Below are 16,070 nucleotides of genomic sequence, written 5' to 3' on the forward strand. Positions count from 1 at the left end.
AGCACCCCATATAGATGGAATCATACAGTATTTGTCTTTTTGTGACTGGCATATTTCACTTATCATAATGTCCTCCAGAGTCCTCCATGCTATAGCATGTGTCAAAACTTCCTTCGTTTTTAAAGGCTGAATAATATTCCATGGTATGTATATACCATGTTTTGCTTATCCATTCACCCATCAATAAGACATTTGAGTTGCTTCACCTTTTTGCTAGGAAAACCCATATATGGTTTTTAATGAGAATTCAATGTGTTCCTGGCATATAGTAAATACTTATGATATCTGCTATTATGTTTTTATTATGGGGTAACAGTAAGCTTGACTTGGTTTACATATCCATAGATGCTTCTGTGAGAATCTATGTATTTCAGGAGCTTCTGAAAGAGAACAATTTGGAGTAGTTACCTTTTTTAAGAAAAATTACAATTTGATAATTAAAAAAATGAACATTTGTTAAGAGTTTAAAGAATTCAGAAAAGATCCAAGCTTTCCTCCAACCAGGTTTATTAAACTTAACAAAATTCTATATACAAGGTGACCTAAACCTGCTGCTTCAAAACATGATCCTTTCCTAACTAAATCCACAGTGTCAAAAAGCAACCTACTCTGAAATTAACAGAAAAGTGCCCAATGCATATTACACGAATGGTTTAATAGTTCTATGAGCTAATTCACATAAGGTGCGACCGAGTCCCTGTGACAGGCTGCAAGAGAGCTGATATGCAGGAGCACCGACACGAGGTGTCAAGAAGCCATTTTGTGCACTGCCACTGTGACGCCATCATGTTTCTGGATCATGATGTTCCTGAAAGGCAATGTGGAAGATACTCAGTAAAGTGCTACAAGTGGGTGGCAATGTATGATTAAAGAGGCTGTTTGGTTTAGGATACAACTAAAAAAGTAATACTTATTTTTCTATATATGAAAGCAGTATCTAAACACAATAAAACATTTGGGAAATATAGGAAAGTATAAAATATAAATGAAATTAATCTTATAATCCTATCCTTCAAAGTGAAAGTAAAGACGCTCAGTCGTATCCGACTCTTAGCGACCCTATGGACTGCAGCCTACCAGGCTCCTCTGTCCATGGGACTCTCCAGGCAAGAGTACTGGAGTGGGTTGCCATTGCCATCCCTCAAGTTCAGCTCAGTTCAGCCGCTCAGTCGTGTCCGACTCTTTGCGACCCCATGAATCACAGCACGCCAGGCCTCCCTGTCCATCACCAACTCCCAGAGTTCACTCAGACTCTCGTCCATCGAGTCAGTGATGCCATCCAGCCATCTCATCCTCTGTCGTCCCCTTCTTCTCCTGCCCCCAATCCCTCCCAGCATCAGTCTTTCCTAATGAGTCAGCTCTTTGCATGAGGTGGCCAAAGTACTAGAGCTTCAGCTTTAGCACCATTCCTTCCAAAGAAATCCCAGGGTTGATCTCCTTCAGAATGGACTGGTTGGATCTCCTTGCAGTCCAAGGGACTCTCAAGAGTCTTCTCCAACACCACAGTTCAAAAGCATCAATTCTTCGGCGCTCAGCCTTCTTCACAGTCTAACTCTCACATCCATACACGACCACTGGAAAAACCATAGCCTTGACTAGATGGACCTTATCCCTCAAAGACAACCACTATTAATATTTTCCTTTTTTAAATCTGCATGTATACTATATATACATTTTCTCTCATTTTATTGATATAAAACTGTGATCATAATGTTCATAGTTTTGTATTCTGCTTTTTTCACTAATACTCGGAGGACCCTCACTTGGAATGTCTTTGCTGCTGCTGCTGCTAAGTCGCTTCAGTCGTGTCCGACTCTGTGCGACCCCATAGACGGCAGCCCACCAGGCTCTGGTGTCCCTGGGATTCTCCAGGCAAACACTGGAGTGAGTTGTCATTTCCTTCTCCAATGCATAAAAGTGAAAAGTGAAAGTGAAGTCGCTCAGTTGTGTCCGACACTTAGCGACCCCACGGACTGCAGCCTACCAGGCTCCTCCATCCATGGGATTTTCCAGGCAAGAGTACTGGAGTGGGGTGCCACTGCCTTCTCCATGGAATGTCTTTAGTACTTCTGTTATTACAGACATTGTTGCTGTTGTTGAGTCTTCCTCTGTGTTATTTATTGCTTTCTTTTACTGATAGTTCATGACAGCTCTTACTCTCCATTTAAATGTCATTGTGGTCTGAAAGCACATTAGCTTCAGAGACCAACCCATCTGGTCCTGTTGTCCAAAGGGTGGAACCTCCTTCCAAGTACTTGGAATGAGGAATCACTGATGAACACAGGGCAAGCCCCGGTCGTGTTTCTGAGGCATTTTCCTGAATAAATAGGAAAGGAAGGGATCTGTTGCCATCTACTCACCCATTATCTGATTCTAAACACACCACAGGAATATCAGTGGGGTCCGAGGTTAGCTTAGCTGCTTGCTGGGCTAGAACAGATATCACTCCAGCATGCTCATCTGACAGGGTTCCGCGGCCTGGAAGACAGAGATGATATCATATTGCCTGACTGTCCAAAAATGAGTACAGAGGTACCATAGAACTGAACTGAATTATTCACAAAAAGAGGGTTCTCATGGTCTCTTAGATTATGTGGTGACAAAATCATTCTGCCCTGATATTCAGCTGGTTACATTAGCGAGAAAGCCAACAACAGCTTTTAACTCAGTAAGGTCATAAACTACTCAATTTTCGAGGTCATTCCCATCACCGTCTCTAAACACCTTCTCAAGCATATGAGTAAGCTATAATTCAAGTCAATCTGAAAGCAAACTGAAACCAAGAAGAAATTCAGAGGTGAGACTGACAAAAAGCAGCCGGTAAGGGCCAGAGACTTGTTGACACTAATTAATTCCTCATGGGAAATCTGATTTCCTTTTACTGAGCTCAACCTCAAACGATATAAAGATTTTTACTCAGGAGTTCAGCTGTAGATCACCCTGACAGCATATATAAATACTCTGTGAGCAGTTATTTCCACTAGAATAAGCTGATTGTTTTCAAAGAGCAACAGAATTGACTTTTTACTAATATTTGTTTTAGCCTGTAGATAATAACTAAATCTTGGGTGCCAGGTCCAAAAAGTAATTACTAAGTTTATAATATCTTCTGTATATAAAGACAACACAAGCCCCTCTGCTTGAAACTAAGTCAGGTCATAGATATGCCTCTTCGGCAGGGATGATGGATTTACTGTTGTTATGTAAAACATTAACTTCCCTGATGGCTCAGACGGTAAAGTGTCTGCCTACAATGCTGGAGACCTGGCTTCAATCCCTGGGTTGGGAAGATCTCCTGGAGAAGGGAATGGCAACCCACTCCAGTATTCTTGCCTCCATCCCCCCTACCCCCCAAAAAAGCATTAATTGGACATACAGTGAAATCTTTTGGGCCTTGAAGGTTTCTTGAAGGAATACATTTAGTTTTAGATTTCTGCACTTGAATTTCAGCCTTTCCATTTGTGAGTGTGGCAACAAACCTCAAAAAAATCTGCCCTTTTCCCTCCAACCAACTGGTTTGTGTGCAAAATCTAACTGGGTGACACAGACTACTACTTTCAATTACTCTCCCAGCAACAATTCTGAGCTTTAAAAAGCCCTATAGTACAGAGGAGTAAAGAACAAGATGTCCTGGGTTTACTTGTTCTGACATGACTTAGCTGAAGCCTTCCATTGTCTACCTTTCTGGATTTATTTTCTCATGTGTAACTGTTACCATTTATTGAGCATTATGTCTGAACTCTGTGTTGAGTGTTTTATATATATAATCTTATAGTACTGTGATTAAAAGACTATGGAGCCAGATTCAAATCCTAGCTCAACCATTTACTAACTGTGTGACCTTAGGCAAGTTTACTCAACCTCTGTGCCTCAGTTTCTTTACCTCATAGGGTTGTCATGAGGATTAAATGACTTAGTATATGTAAAGCACTTATAGTACTTGGTACACAGTAAGAGCTCATGGATGCAATTCCATAATATTTATTATTAAAAAACAACTCAGTAAAGAAACTGAGCCTCTGAGATGTTCTTTTTGGTCCCAGTTCACACTACTAGTAAACAGAAGAGCAAGGGGGTGAACCTACGTGTGTCCAACTCTACATCCCACATTTTTATTGCCTACTCACTTACTGTTAAGTGAAGTTGAACTGAAAAATAACACCATCACACATTTAGCAGGGTTACTGTGAAAATTAGAGATGATGTATACAGAGCTTAGCAGCCCCAACATATGGTATCTATTCAATAAATAGTAACTACTGTCATTATCTGAAGTCCTTTCTAGACCCAATTTAAAATTATTCAAATACTACTACAGTAGAAGCAACTGTGCAGTGCCAGAACTGCAAGAAACATTTCTACTTTTATAAATGTCAACTGAGAAGTTTCAGTTTTCTAATCTTGTTATTTGGAGATGATATCTACTCTCATAAAAGTCCCCAGAAAGTGTCAGGATAACAGGAAATAAAAACTAGAGAACAATAGCATGCTAGGCTCTCAGTCAACATCAAGTGCTATGCAGTCTACCAAAAGGGATGATGTGAGATACTTACAACCTAGATTGAGTCCTTGTGAATCTGTGCACAGGACTCCAACAATGGATGGATTCTTCATCCTAATTCCAGGAACACAGGAAAAAGGAAGAAAATGATGTGGGAAAATGACATTAATAACAACACAAAGAGGCTTTCTATGTACCAGACATTAAATTCGTGTTACTCAATCTTTTTTCACTTATCATCCACTCCTATCCCAAGAAAAATTCAATTACAACTATTTTAAATTGAATAGTTAAACCAATTTTTCTCTCATGAGAGAAAAGACTGGCACAGCACTGTTGAGCTCTGGAGGGCCAGGAACGCTGCAATACCTGGGATCTAGTTGCCTTTGTTAAAAATGCATACTTTAGCATACCTACTCACTTGAAACTGCTGAGAAACTTAAGTAACAATGGATTGCCTCACGCTGAGGAAGTGGGAAACTGAGCGGTACTGATGGGAAGGAGGTGTTCCCCTGTACGCTGTCTTATATTTTTCCAATTTTGGATTTTACGTAGATATTACTCATTCGAAAAATTTAAGGGATGCCTTTCATTTCCTTAGGCGACAAGTAACTGGTTACACCCGGAAGGAAATATGTATGTGTGTTTACGTTTATAAAGGCAGGGCTCGGCACAGGTGGTACATCTTTCCCTCGAAAGAACCGGGTTCCTAAAACTGTCGAAGAGCGACCCTGTCCAGACAATTTCAGCACGACAGAGGGGTTGGGGCTCGGACCGCGGAGACCGGCTCGGGAGGGAGTGTGCGGAGCCCCTGCGCAATTTAATTCCGGGTCACCTCGCACCCCCACCGGAGGCCCCGGGACAGAGCGTCTCCTAGACGTCCAGCCGGCGCTCGCAGCTCGCACTCTGTCCCGTTCAACTTCTCCAGCCGCGACCCCAGGACGGGCCGACAAGGATACTACTCACGTGTCCTCCAAGTGTTGCTCTAAGGTAGCCTCCATCTCGTCACGGGTCGCCTCCTTCTTCGCCACTGGTGTCAGGTGCCTCTCGGGCGGTCACATGACGTGAGCGCGCCGTAAGCAAGGACGGCGCCTCCAAAGGGACAAACTTCGCGGCGCGTCCTCCGCGTTATGTCCAGGATGACATCATTACGCGCCCGCCGCGGCGTATTGGCAGGGGTTCTGTTTCCCGCGCGGCGACTGGCGACTGGACGGCGTGGAATGTTCCCTGAGGAGGGAAATCTGCAGTCCCACCGATTCCGAGAAGTCGGGCGAGATCTAATTGAAGTTTTACAATAAATAACCTGCCCTGTTCCGCGGGGTCTCATCCAGGCGGTGGGGCAGGGACAGACAAGAGCGACACAGGATCCCAATGAAGGATCCCCAGGCTTGTAGGAGAAAAGATTGAACACAGACTAGAGGACGAGATGGAACAAGGCTAATGGAGGTTTCGGGAAACGGTCGGGATTTTAAGGAAAAGGTTGGTTCTTCCCCTTTGGCAAGGGAAAGAACCTGGCACTTGTGATAAAGACTAGATAGGACTACTTAAGAATAACCTTTTAAAAAAAGTTAATTAGCCCACCCATAGTCTCTGTCCAAAGATGAATATTAATCCCTTGGAGAATATTCTTCAAGCAATTATCTTTGCAAGTAAATGCTTTTATGTTGTTGTATCTTTTTAAAGCTAAATCGACACACATACTGGGTATACTATTCTGCTGCTGATCTTTTGCACAGTATTTAGCATAAATGTCTTTCCATGTCAGTAAGTGGCTTCCCAGGTAGCTCAGCGGTAAAGAATCTGTCTGCTAGTGTAGGACTCGTGAGTTCGATCCCTGGGTTAGGAAGATTCTCTGTGAAGCAGTCTTTTGGGCCTAGAAAAGAAAACAACAGTCTCAGAGGCCCTTGCAGAATCATCTAACTTCGGAGAAAATGAAACTCCAGGCCGGTTGCATCTATCTGGGACTTATCACCTCCTGTCCAGAAACCTTCCACCCCCTACACCTGCCCAGAAGACTTATCACCCCCCCGCCCAACTACAAATGCCATCTCAACTAAAGAATACCCAAAACATCCCGCCTGATTAACATTTCCCTTATCGCTTCCACAAAGTGAAAGTGAAGTCGTGAAAGTGAAGTCGCTCAGTCGTGTCCGACTCTTTGAGACCCCATGGACTATAGCCTCTGTCCATGGGATTTTCCAGGCAATAGTACTGGAGTGGATTGCCATTTCCTTCTCCAGGGGATCTTCCTGACCCAGGGATCGAACCCGGGTCTCCCACATTGTAGGCAGACGCTTTACTGTCTGAGCCACACTATAAACCCTATCGCTTCCACAAACCTCCCTATAAATATGGAGACTCCTTGATCCCTCTCGGCGCTCAGCCTGGTCGTTAGGCCGACTGTCGCCCCTCCTTGCCTGAATTAAGGTAACCTACTTCTGTCGAGGTCGTCTTTCTTCTTTCTGCCTCAGCCCCAACTATACCTTATATTCTTGGTGCGGAAACCCAGGAAGGGGAGAGGCACTTGGCTCACTCTCTCTCACTCTCCCTCCCTCTCCCTCCCTCTCATTGTTTTCCCTTTTCCTGGAGTCTGGGAGGGTGAACATCCTCCGAGCTCACGAGCTCACTTTTCTGCCGGGGCTCAAGTTCCCCTTGGGGACGCCTAGTGCCTTTGTGAGCGGTGCAAGCCTTGGGCTAAGGCTTATTGGTGCTTTGCCTACCCCCAGGCCTTGGCTGTACCCCCTCTCCCTCTCTCTCTCTCTGACGACCTCCGGAATAGGGAACTCTTGCCATTCGACTGCTCTACTGCAACACTCCACTCAAGCCGGCCCCTAGATTAAGGTAAGATCCGCATGGTGTTCTAGAGGCACCCTAGAACTCAGTCCTCTTTGAGTCCCGGGACCCCCGGCCCAGGGCCACTCTGTAGGCGACCGTGGGGGACGCTCCACCTTGACACAGAGCTCTCTTCTCATAACTCCTATTGCGACTTGAGCTCCCAACAGGAGCCTCTGCCTGCCTTTCAATTATGGGGTCTAGCCAATCTGTCCCAAAAGACTCCCCTCTGACTTGTGTTCTCAAAACTCTCAAACCACTCTCACTCACTGAACTCAAAGCTAACGGTTTAAAACAACTGTACACAGATTTGGCCTCAATACCAATTAGACAATCAAGACTGCTGGCCTGAAGTCGGCACATTTGACTTTAACGTTCTTCAAAATCTCACCGACTTCCTTAAACGGAATGGCAAGTGGTCAGAGGTCCCCTATGCCCAAGGCTTTCGGGCCCTTCGGATCAGCCCTCCCTATGCAAGGCCTGCTCCACCCACGAGGTCCTTCTATGCACCTTGCCTCCCAAGCGAAAGGGCTCTTCCTCATCTAACTGCAGACCACGACCTTCTGACCTTCCGCACCCCTGGAGTTCGACCCGCGGATGAGCCCCCTCCCTACCCGCTGCCCCGCCAACCCTCTCCTTCCCCTTCATCCAACTCACCTACTGGCGTGGAAACCTCTCCTGACTTCCCCTCAACCCTGCTACCCCATCTCACCGACTCCCCTCCCCTCTTTCTCCCCACCCCCACACAGTCCCATACCCAACACGTTTCCCCTGAGAGAGGTGGCAGGACCAAAGGGCCCCACCCGAGTCCACGTGCCATTTTCATTGTCAGATATGAGCCAGATAGAAGAAAAGCTAGGATCATTTTCCGAAAATCCTACCAGATACAGGAAAAAATTCCTGAGACTCTCCCAGGCCTATAACCTCACATGGAGTGACATATATTATATCCTAAATGCCACTCTCACCCCTGACAAAAAAGACCGTATCTGGCAAGTGGCAAAAGCCCATGCTGATCATTTACACAACCAAGACTGGGATAGCTCAGTTGCTGATGAGGCAGTGCCTCAGTTAGATCCCCACCGGACCTACCAGCCCAGTAACCCAGGTATCAAGAGACTCAATCATATGATTACCTGCATTCTAGAAGGAATGCAAAAAAATATTCATATCCATGTCAGTTATGATAAAGTCAGAGAAATCACCCAAGGGGCAGACGAAAATCCAGCCTTATTCTTGGCATGCCTCACAGGCATAGTCCAGAAGTATACCAACCTAGATATCACCACCCCTGCTGGGTTACTCTACCTTCACGTTCAATTCATCAGCCAGTCCACCCCTGACATCAGACGCAAGCTTCGACAACTAGAAAAGGGCCCCAAGACCCCCCAAAGAGACCTAGAAGTAGCCTTCAAGGTGTTCAGTAATAAAGAGGATGAGGCTAAGAGAAAAAAAGAACGTGAGAGAAAAGCTAAATATGCCTTTTTGGCGGCAGCAGTTAAGAAAAGAGATCAGCCTGGCCCAAGTCATCCCAGAACGGGGCTTAAGACCACTACCACCCCCACCCCGGACCCGGCTTCCGATGCAACCAGTCAGGACACTGGGCAAAGGCATGCCCAAACCCGCGGCCCCCCCCCAAAAGCATGCCCAACCTGTGGCCAGTGGGGACACTGAAAGATGGACTGTCCCCAGGGATGCCCTGGCAGCCCTGGGGAGGTCCCCACCTCCCAGACCTGGAGAGTGGAATGCCCACAGGGACGCCCTGGCGCCTCTGGGGAAACCCCCACTTCTCCCCAGAACCCCAGCCCAACCATACGAGAGTTGTTCCAATGACGGCCGGGTTCCAACCCCGCTGTGTCCTGAACAGGAGCTCGGAACTTAGGGTAGACGGGGTAGTGGCCGGAAAATAGACCTCCTTTATAGTAGACACTGGAGCCACTTTCTCTCTCTTAACTTCCTACTCTGGCCCAACTCAGGACTCAGAACTCACAATCAAGGGGGTCTCTGGGGTTCCCCTAAGGCCAAAAATCAGCCCTCCATTACTCTGTCAATTTGGAAAATCGAGCCTTATACACTCATTCCTCATAATGCCTCAGTGCCTGATGGCACTCCTAGGGAGAGATTTGTTATCCAAACTGGGGGTCTTTATTACCATACCCCCCCCCTCGATATAGTCTATATTCTGCATACAGATGGCACCTGGACGGTCCCTATCCCTCACCCCTGACCTCCCCTTGGATCTACCAGCCCTAGACCCCCAAGTCTGGGACACTGATCACCCATCCATAGCCAAACATCATCCCCCAGTCCACATTACCCTAAAAGACCCCTCGACTATAATCACGCAACAACAGTACTCTCTCACCCCAGAGGCCCACAAGAGACTTAAAGCCTATCATAGACCGCCTTCTTCAAGCCTCTATCCTAATTCTTACCCATTCACCACACAACACCCCTATTCTGGCAGTAAGGAAGGGACCCAAGTCTTGGAGACTGGTCCAGGATCTGCAAAAAGTCAATGAGGCCATCAGATCAACATTCCCAGTAGTCTCTGACCCTTAAACCCTTCTGTCTACCATACCCCCGACTGCAACCCACTTCACAATATTAGATCTTAAAGACGCCTTTTTCATCATCCCTCTCCACCCCCTCCCAACCCCTTTTCACTTTCACCTGGCAAGACCCCAAGACTCACATTTCCCAACAACTAACATGGACAGTTGTCCCCCAGGGGTTCAGAGACAGCCCCCACTTTTTTGGACAGGCTTTACAAAAGGACCTACAGACACTCAACCTAGCCTGAGTCATCTCCTCCAATATGTAGATGACCTTCTCCTTTGTAGCCCAACCCGAAATCTCTGCCTCCAACATACTGCAAAACTCCTTGGGGCCCTGGGATCCTGGGGTTATTGGGTATCCTAATCTAAGGCCCAAGTAGCCCAGACAAACGTCACCTACCTGGGGCTCTCCATATCCCATCAACAAAGAACTATTTCCCCAGACAGAATCCAGGCCTTAATTAACTGTCCAGTTCCAAAAACAAAAAGGGAACTCCTGTCAATCCTCGGCCTCCTAAACTTTTTCCATATCTGGATCCCTAATTTCTTCCTCATTGCAAAGCCACTCTATGAGGCAACTAAAGGATGTCTGGATGAGCCCCTCTTTAACCCCTCCTCGCTGGCCAATCCTCTTCACCAGTTCGCCCAGAGCCTCCTTCGAGTGCCAACTCTCCACCTGCCCGATCACACCAGACCATTCTTTCTCTTTCCTTTTCCAACCAAGGACACACCCTGGGACTTCTATGTCAGTGGACCGGAGAGACCTGGGCTCCCATAGCCTATCTATCAAAACAGCTTGACATGGTGACCAAGGGGTGGCCTCCCTGCATACAGGCCGTGGCTGTGATTGCAGCCCTCGTACCCGAAGCAAATCAACTCTCTAGACATGCCCCTTTAACGGTCTGTTCTCCACACACCTTCCGAGACTTACTATCACATCGGGCTTTCCTCTCCCTTCCTCCTTCCAGGGTACAGGTCCTACATGCCTTTCTCCTCGGCCCTCAGCTCTCATTCTCCCCCTGCTCTCCCCTTAACCCTGCCAGCTTATTACACACATCCTCTACAACAGACTCCCTCCTACACAGCTGCAGCCTAACAGTAGATCTTACCCAAAACCCCTTCCAACATTTAACAGATCAGCCCGTCCTAGACCCAGACACCCCACACTGGTTTGTTGATGGCAGCTCTCAAAAATCCCCACCCTTCCCATCATCCAGGGGGACCTTTGTCACAATCGCGGAACCCAGACAATTGAAGCTTCACCTCTGCCACCTCACACCACCTCCCAACAGGCAGAACTTATAGCTCTCACCAGAGCTTTAGCTCTGGCTGAAAATCTAAGGGTTAGCATCCACACAGACTCCAAATATGCCTATAACATACTTCACTCAAACATCCTAATATGGAGAGAAAGAGGTTTCCTAACCCAAAAGGGATCCCCCATTAATTCAGACCTGATCCACAAACTTCTAGAGGCAGCACTCTTAGCAAACAAAGCAGCCATCCTCCACTGTAGGGGACATCAAAAGGGAAGTCTCATATCAGCCTACAACAATGCTGCAGACCAAAAGGCAAAGGAGATAGCCCTGTTCCATCCCTTCCTCCAGTCGCCTGTCATCTTAGCCCTGACTCCATCCGACCCTCCCACCACCAGAGAAATCCTTTTATCTACACTCACTCTTCCATCCCTCATCCAAGACACTCCAACAGTTCCTCCATAACCACTTCCCCATATCCACTGCTGACCAAATATATTTAGATAACCTTACCTGCTCCTGTCAAACATGTCAATGTATTAATCCCAATTCTAACCTTAAACTGACATCCTTTCCAACCCATCAAATGCGAGGCAGCCTCCCAGCACAGGATTGGCAGATAGACTTTACTCATATGCCCCTGGTCCGGAGAGTCAGATACCTCCTGGTCCTTGTGGACACCTTTTCAGGATGGGTAGAAGCATTTCCCACTACAAACAAAAGAGCCCACACCGTGGCCCAAATCCTCCTCACAGAAATTATCCCCAGGTTTGGTCTGCCTTCATTCCTACAGTCTGACGAGGGCCTGGAATTTACATCCACGGTCACCCAACAGCTTGTCCAATTCTTACAGATACCCTGGAAATTTCACATTCCATACCGTCCCCAGTCCTCAGGAAAGGTAGAAAGGATGAATAGAATAAAGAAACCCTTACCACATTAACCCTCGAAGTACATCTGGGTTGGACTAAACTTTTGCCAATTGTTCTCCTCAGAATATGAGCTTTGCCCAGAAAGCCCCTGCGGCTGAGCCCCTTTGAGGTGACGTATGGAAGGCCCATGGAGAAGGCAATGGCACCCCACTCCAGTACTCTTGCCTGGAAAATCCCATGGATGGAGGAGCCTGGTGGGCTGCAGTCCATGGGGTCGCTAAGAGTCGGACACGACTGAGCGACTTCACTTTCACTTTTCGCTTTCTTGCATTGGAGAAGGAAATGGCAACCCACTCCAGTATTCTTGCCTGGAGAATCTCAGGGACGGGGAGGCTGGCGGGCTGCCGTCTATGGGGTTGCACAGAGTCGGACACGACTGAAGCGACTTAGCAGCAGCAGCAGCAGCAGCAGCATGGAAGGCCCATGCTCCCTCCTGGACTCCCCGCTGAACCTCCTCCCATACCAAGCTTCTTACACTTCCCTCTGCTGGGAGAACACCGCAATGCCCTCTGGAAATAAGTCAACCACAACTTGCCCGCCCCTGACCCCCAAGCCTCCCTGCCCCCTTTACAAATTGGGGACATGGTCTATCTGTCAGATAATCCCCAGGGTGACCTAACCCCAAAGTGCCAGGGACCATTCGAAATCATCCTCCTTACCCCAACTGCAGCTAAACTCGAGAAGGTCACCTCCTGGGTATACCTCTCTCGCCTAAAACGGGTCACATCCGACCCTGCGCCGCCCTCCTTAACTGACCCCTGTCAGGTCTCCCTCACAGGACCCACCTCCTTAAAATTCACCCGCGACAACCTCTGTCAACCGTCCAAGAAGACACTGAATGACCTGGACTCTCTTCAACCTACAACTGTTCCTGACCCAACTACTACAAGACCTCTGGACCAGCGCCCCGACAGGAACCTCCTTCAAAGACCTGACCACACTGGTGTCTCAACTGTGTCTCCAGGGAACCTTCTACAATCTGACTCCAGACAGAATTGATTTCTTTACTCTCATTCTCTACATCATTCTACATCCTAATGAACACTGTTCCTCCTCAGATGCAACCAACCACCAACTTGGGGCCTTTTGCCCCTTGCCCTAACTGACCTCTCCCTGTCTCTCTAACTATAACTGCATGCTTAATCTTAATCCTTGCTATAGGCCTAGTAACTGTCTCCCCTCAGGACTGGCCACCTATCCTTCGTCTTTCCATGGGTATCGCCTGCGTTGCTAGCTGGGTTCCATTCCTAGGGTGCTATTTCTTCGGAACTGCCTAACTAACAGCCCCATGACTCCTCTGTTCCTTATCCTTGCTGCACTCCCCAGCCTTCTGGCTACTCCCTGCCCTGCTCTGACGTTTATTCCTATGTACATTCCTCATGTTATAATACAGCTCCAAAATCATGCATCATGAACCTTGGGGGCAGGAAGTCCAAATCGCTACTCACTGTTAAAGTACAAAAGAGAGGGAGTTTCGTGAGTACCTGCCATAAACCAATGGAAGAAACATGTTTCTATCCCATTACTCACTGGGGGTACTCAGACAGGGGTGGGGTACTAGATCAAAAATGGGAAAAGAAACAAGAACAAGTCATAAAGAACATAATTTCCCAGTTACAGGCGACCCCTGAGCCTTATAAACGCCTAGGCCTCCTTTCCCAAATACGGCCTCTCCTAAAACCTCCCTCTGGCAACCAACACCTTACTCGCCTTCTCAACTCTTCCTTCCAATTCTTCCAGCACACACCACACACATCCCAGTGCTGGACATGCATACCACTGTCTCCCTCACCGCACAGAGCAACACCTTTACCTTCAGCCTGGCTGTCGCAGGGCAACTCTACCTCCCCTCCCCAACAGAAAGCTACACAACTCATTGGGCCAGTCTCTGACAATGCCCTACTCTCAGCCTCTTCAAACCTAACCTGTATTAACTACTCTAGTCCCAACTACACTATCTTGCAAACTCCACTCCCTCCTTCTGTTCCACTTGGGTTCTCTGGAACAGCACAAAGAATTGCACCAAACTTGGAATCTCCATTCTCTGCAGGACCTACGCATATTCATGTCTCCCGTTGGACCCCCCTGGACCGTGCATCTTGGTCTTCCTGACCCCGGGCCTAACATTCCTCAAAGAAGAAGTAGATCAAATATTCTAACCCCAAGAGGAAATTTCCCATAGGAAAAGATGAGCTGTCATAGCCCCCCTCCTGACTGGGACTGGCATAGCAGCAGCCCTAGGCACCGGGATTGGAGGCATCTCGACCTCGGCCCATTTCTACTGCAAGCTGTCCCAAGAACTTAATGAAGACATGGAGCAGGTAGTGGAGTTCTGTGTTTCAATTCAAAGACAAATTAACTCATTAGCTTCTGTGGCCTTACAAAGTAGGCAAGCCCTGGACATTCTCACCACAGAAAAGGGAAGGACCTGCCTTTTCCTAGGAGAGGACTGCTGCTATTTTGTTAATGAAACGGGCATAGTCCAGGGCAGAGTCAAAGAATTTAGAGACAGAATTGAACACCGCAGAAAAGAGTTACAAAACCTTTACACCCCTCAAAACCTGTTCCAACAGGCCCTCCCTTGGTTGCTCCCTTTCCTGGGACCACTGGTGCTTACCATTCTATTCCTCTTATTTGGACCCTGTCTCTTCAATCTCTTTCAAAGGTTTCTCCAAGAACGGATTCGGGCCATCTTTCGAGATCAGGTCAAGACCATTCTTCTTCTTGAGAGCCTCACCCCAAGCTCAGAAAAAGGAGACCCTGAGCCCTAGGACGATCCTCCATGCCAGACCCCAAATCATCGCCCCTATCCAGCAGGAAGTAGCCAGAGAGACACGGCGTCCTTTTCCCCATATTTTTATGATTTCAAGGTCTGGAATGAAGGAGACTTTGGGGCCTAGAAAAGAAAACAGCAGTCTCAAAGGCCCTTGCTGAATCATCTAACTTCGGAGAAAACAAAACAGAACTTTAGGTCCCGCCCTGATGCTCCAGGCCGGTTGCATCTATCTGGGGCTTAACACCCTCTGTCTAGAAACCTTCCACCCCCTACACCTGCCCAGAAGACTTATCACCTCCCACCCAACTACAAATGCCATCTCAACTAAAGAATACCCAAAACATCCCGCCTGATTAAAGTTTCCCTTATCGCTTCCACAAACCTCCCTATAAACATGGAGCCTCCCTGATCCCTCTCGGAGCTCACCCTGGTCGTTAGGCTGACCGTCGCCCCTCCTTGCCTGAATAAAGGTAACCTACTTCTGTTGAGGTCGTCTTTCCTCTTTCTGCCTCGGTCTGAACTATACCTTACACTCTGGAGAAGGAAATGGCAACCTACGCCAAAATTCTTGCCTGAAAAAGCCCATGGACAGAGGAGCCTGTGGGGCTACAGTCCATGGGGGCCCAAAGAGTGTGCACGATTGAGCACACCCGCACGCACATGTACGTTTTTATTTGCACATCCTTTGTAATACTTACAAAATAGTCCTCAATTGATTTAAGCAACTCATATCGTGGACTTCCCTGGTGGCTCAGACGGTAAAGCGTCTGTCTACAATGCAGGAGACCTGGGTTCCATCCCTGGGTGGGGAAGATCTGCTGGAGAAGGAAATGGCAATCCACTCCAGTACTCTTGCCTGGAAAATCCCATGGACAGAGGAGCCTGGTAGGCTACAGTCCATGGGGTCGCAAAGAGTCGGACACGACTGAGCGACTTCACTTTATTAAAGTGCAGTTAGTTTCTTTATAGTTTGTTGTTGTTGTTGTTGTTATTTTGGGGGTTTTAGCTATTACAAATGCTGAATATCCTTATAGCCAAATATTTGTGTAGTTTAAAAATTTCCTTATAAGTTACTAAGATGGAATTATTGGGTCAAAGGATATTGACACTTTTAAGACTTAATATGCACTTACATGTTGTGCCCCAGAAAGGGGGTACCAGTTTACAGTAAGATTGGTAGCATTTTGATAAAAATGGGAGTTGTGTCCCAAGCTC

At 47.3% G+C, this 16,070-nt stretch overlaps 1 protein-coding gene and 1 long non-coding RNA gene across 2 annotated transcripts; one reads left to right on the forward strand and one right to left on the reverse strand.

Moving 5' to 3' along the window:
• Positions 1-490: 490 nt before the first annotated feature.
• Positions 491-12,531, reverse strand: LAMTOR5 (late endosomal/lysosomal adaptor, MAPK and MTOR activator 5). The gene is made up of 5 exons (XM_069573762.1): positions 12,083-12,531; positions 5,468-6,374; positions 4,554-4,615; positions 2,361-2,478; positions 491-808 (listed from the first exon to the last, which is right to left on the reverse strand). Exons 2-5 carry the CDS (start codon positions 5,500-5,502, stop codon positions 748-750), a joined length of 276 nt encoding a protein of 91 aa, XP_069429863.1. The 5' UTR covers positions 5,503-6,374; positions 12,083-12,531; the 3' UTR covers positions 491-747.
• Positions 12,532-12,844: 313 nt separating this feature from the next.
• On the forward strand, positions 12,845-15,343 carry LOC138432449 (uncharacterized). The gene is made up of 2 exons (XR_011253868.1): positions 12,845-14,400; positions 14,745-15,343. It is a non-coding gene; the product is annotated as an uncharacterized lncRNA (long non-coding RNA).
• Positions 15,344-16,070: the final 727 nt, after the last annotated feature.

The sequence above is a fragment of the Ovis canadensis genome, chromosome 1 (assembly GCF_042477335.2).
Source record: "Ovis canadensis isolate MfBH-ARS-UI-01 breed Bighorn chromosome 1, ARS-UI_OviCan_v2, whole genome shotgun sequence".
Taxonomy (NCBI): Eukaryota; Metazoa; Chordata; class Mammalia; order Artiodactyla; family Bovidae; genus Ovis; species Ovis canadensis.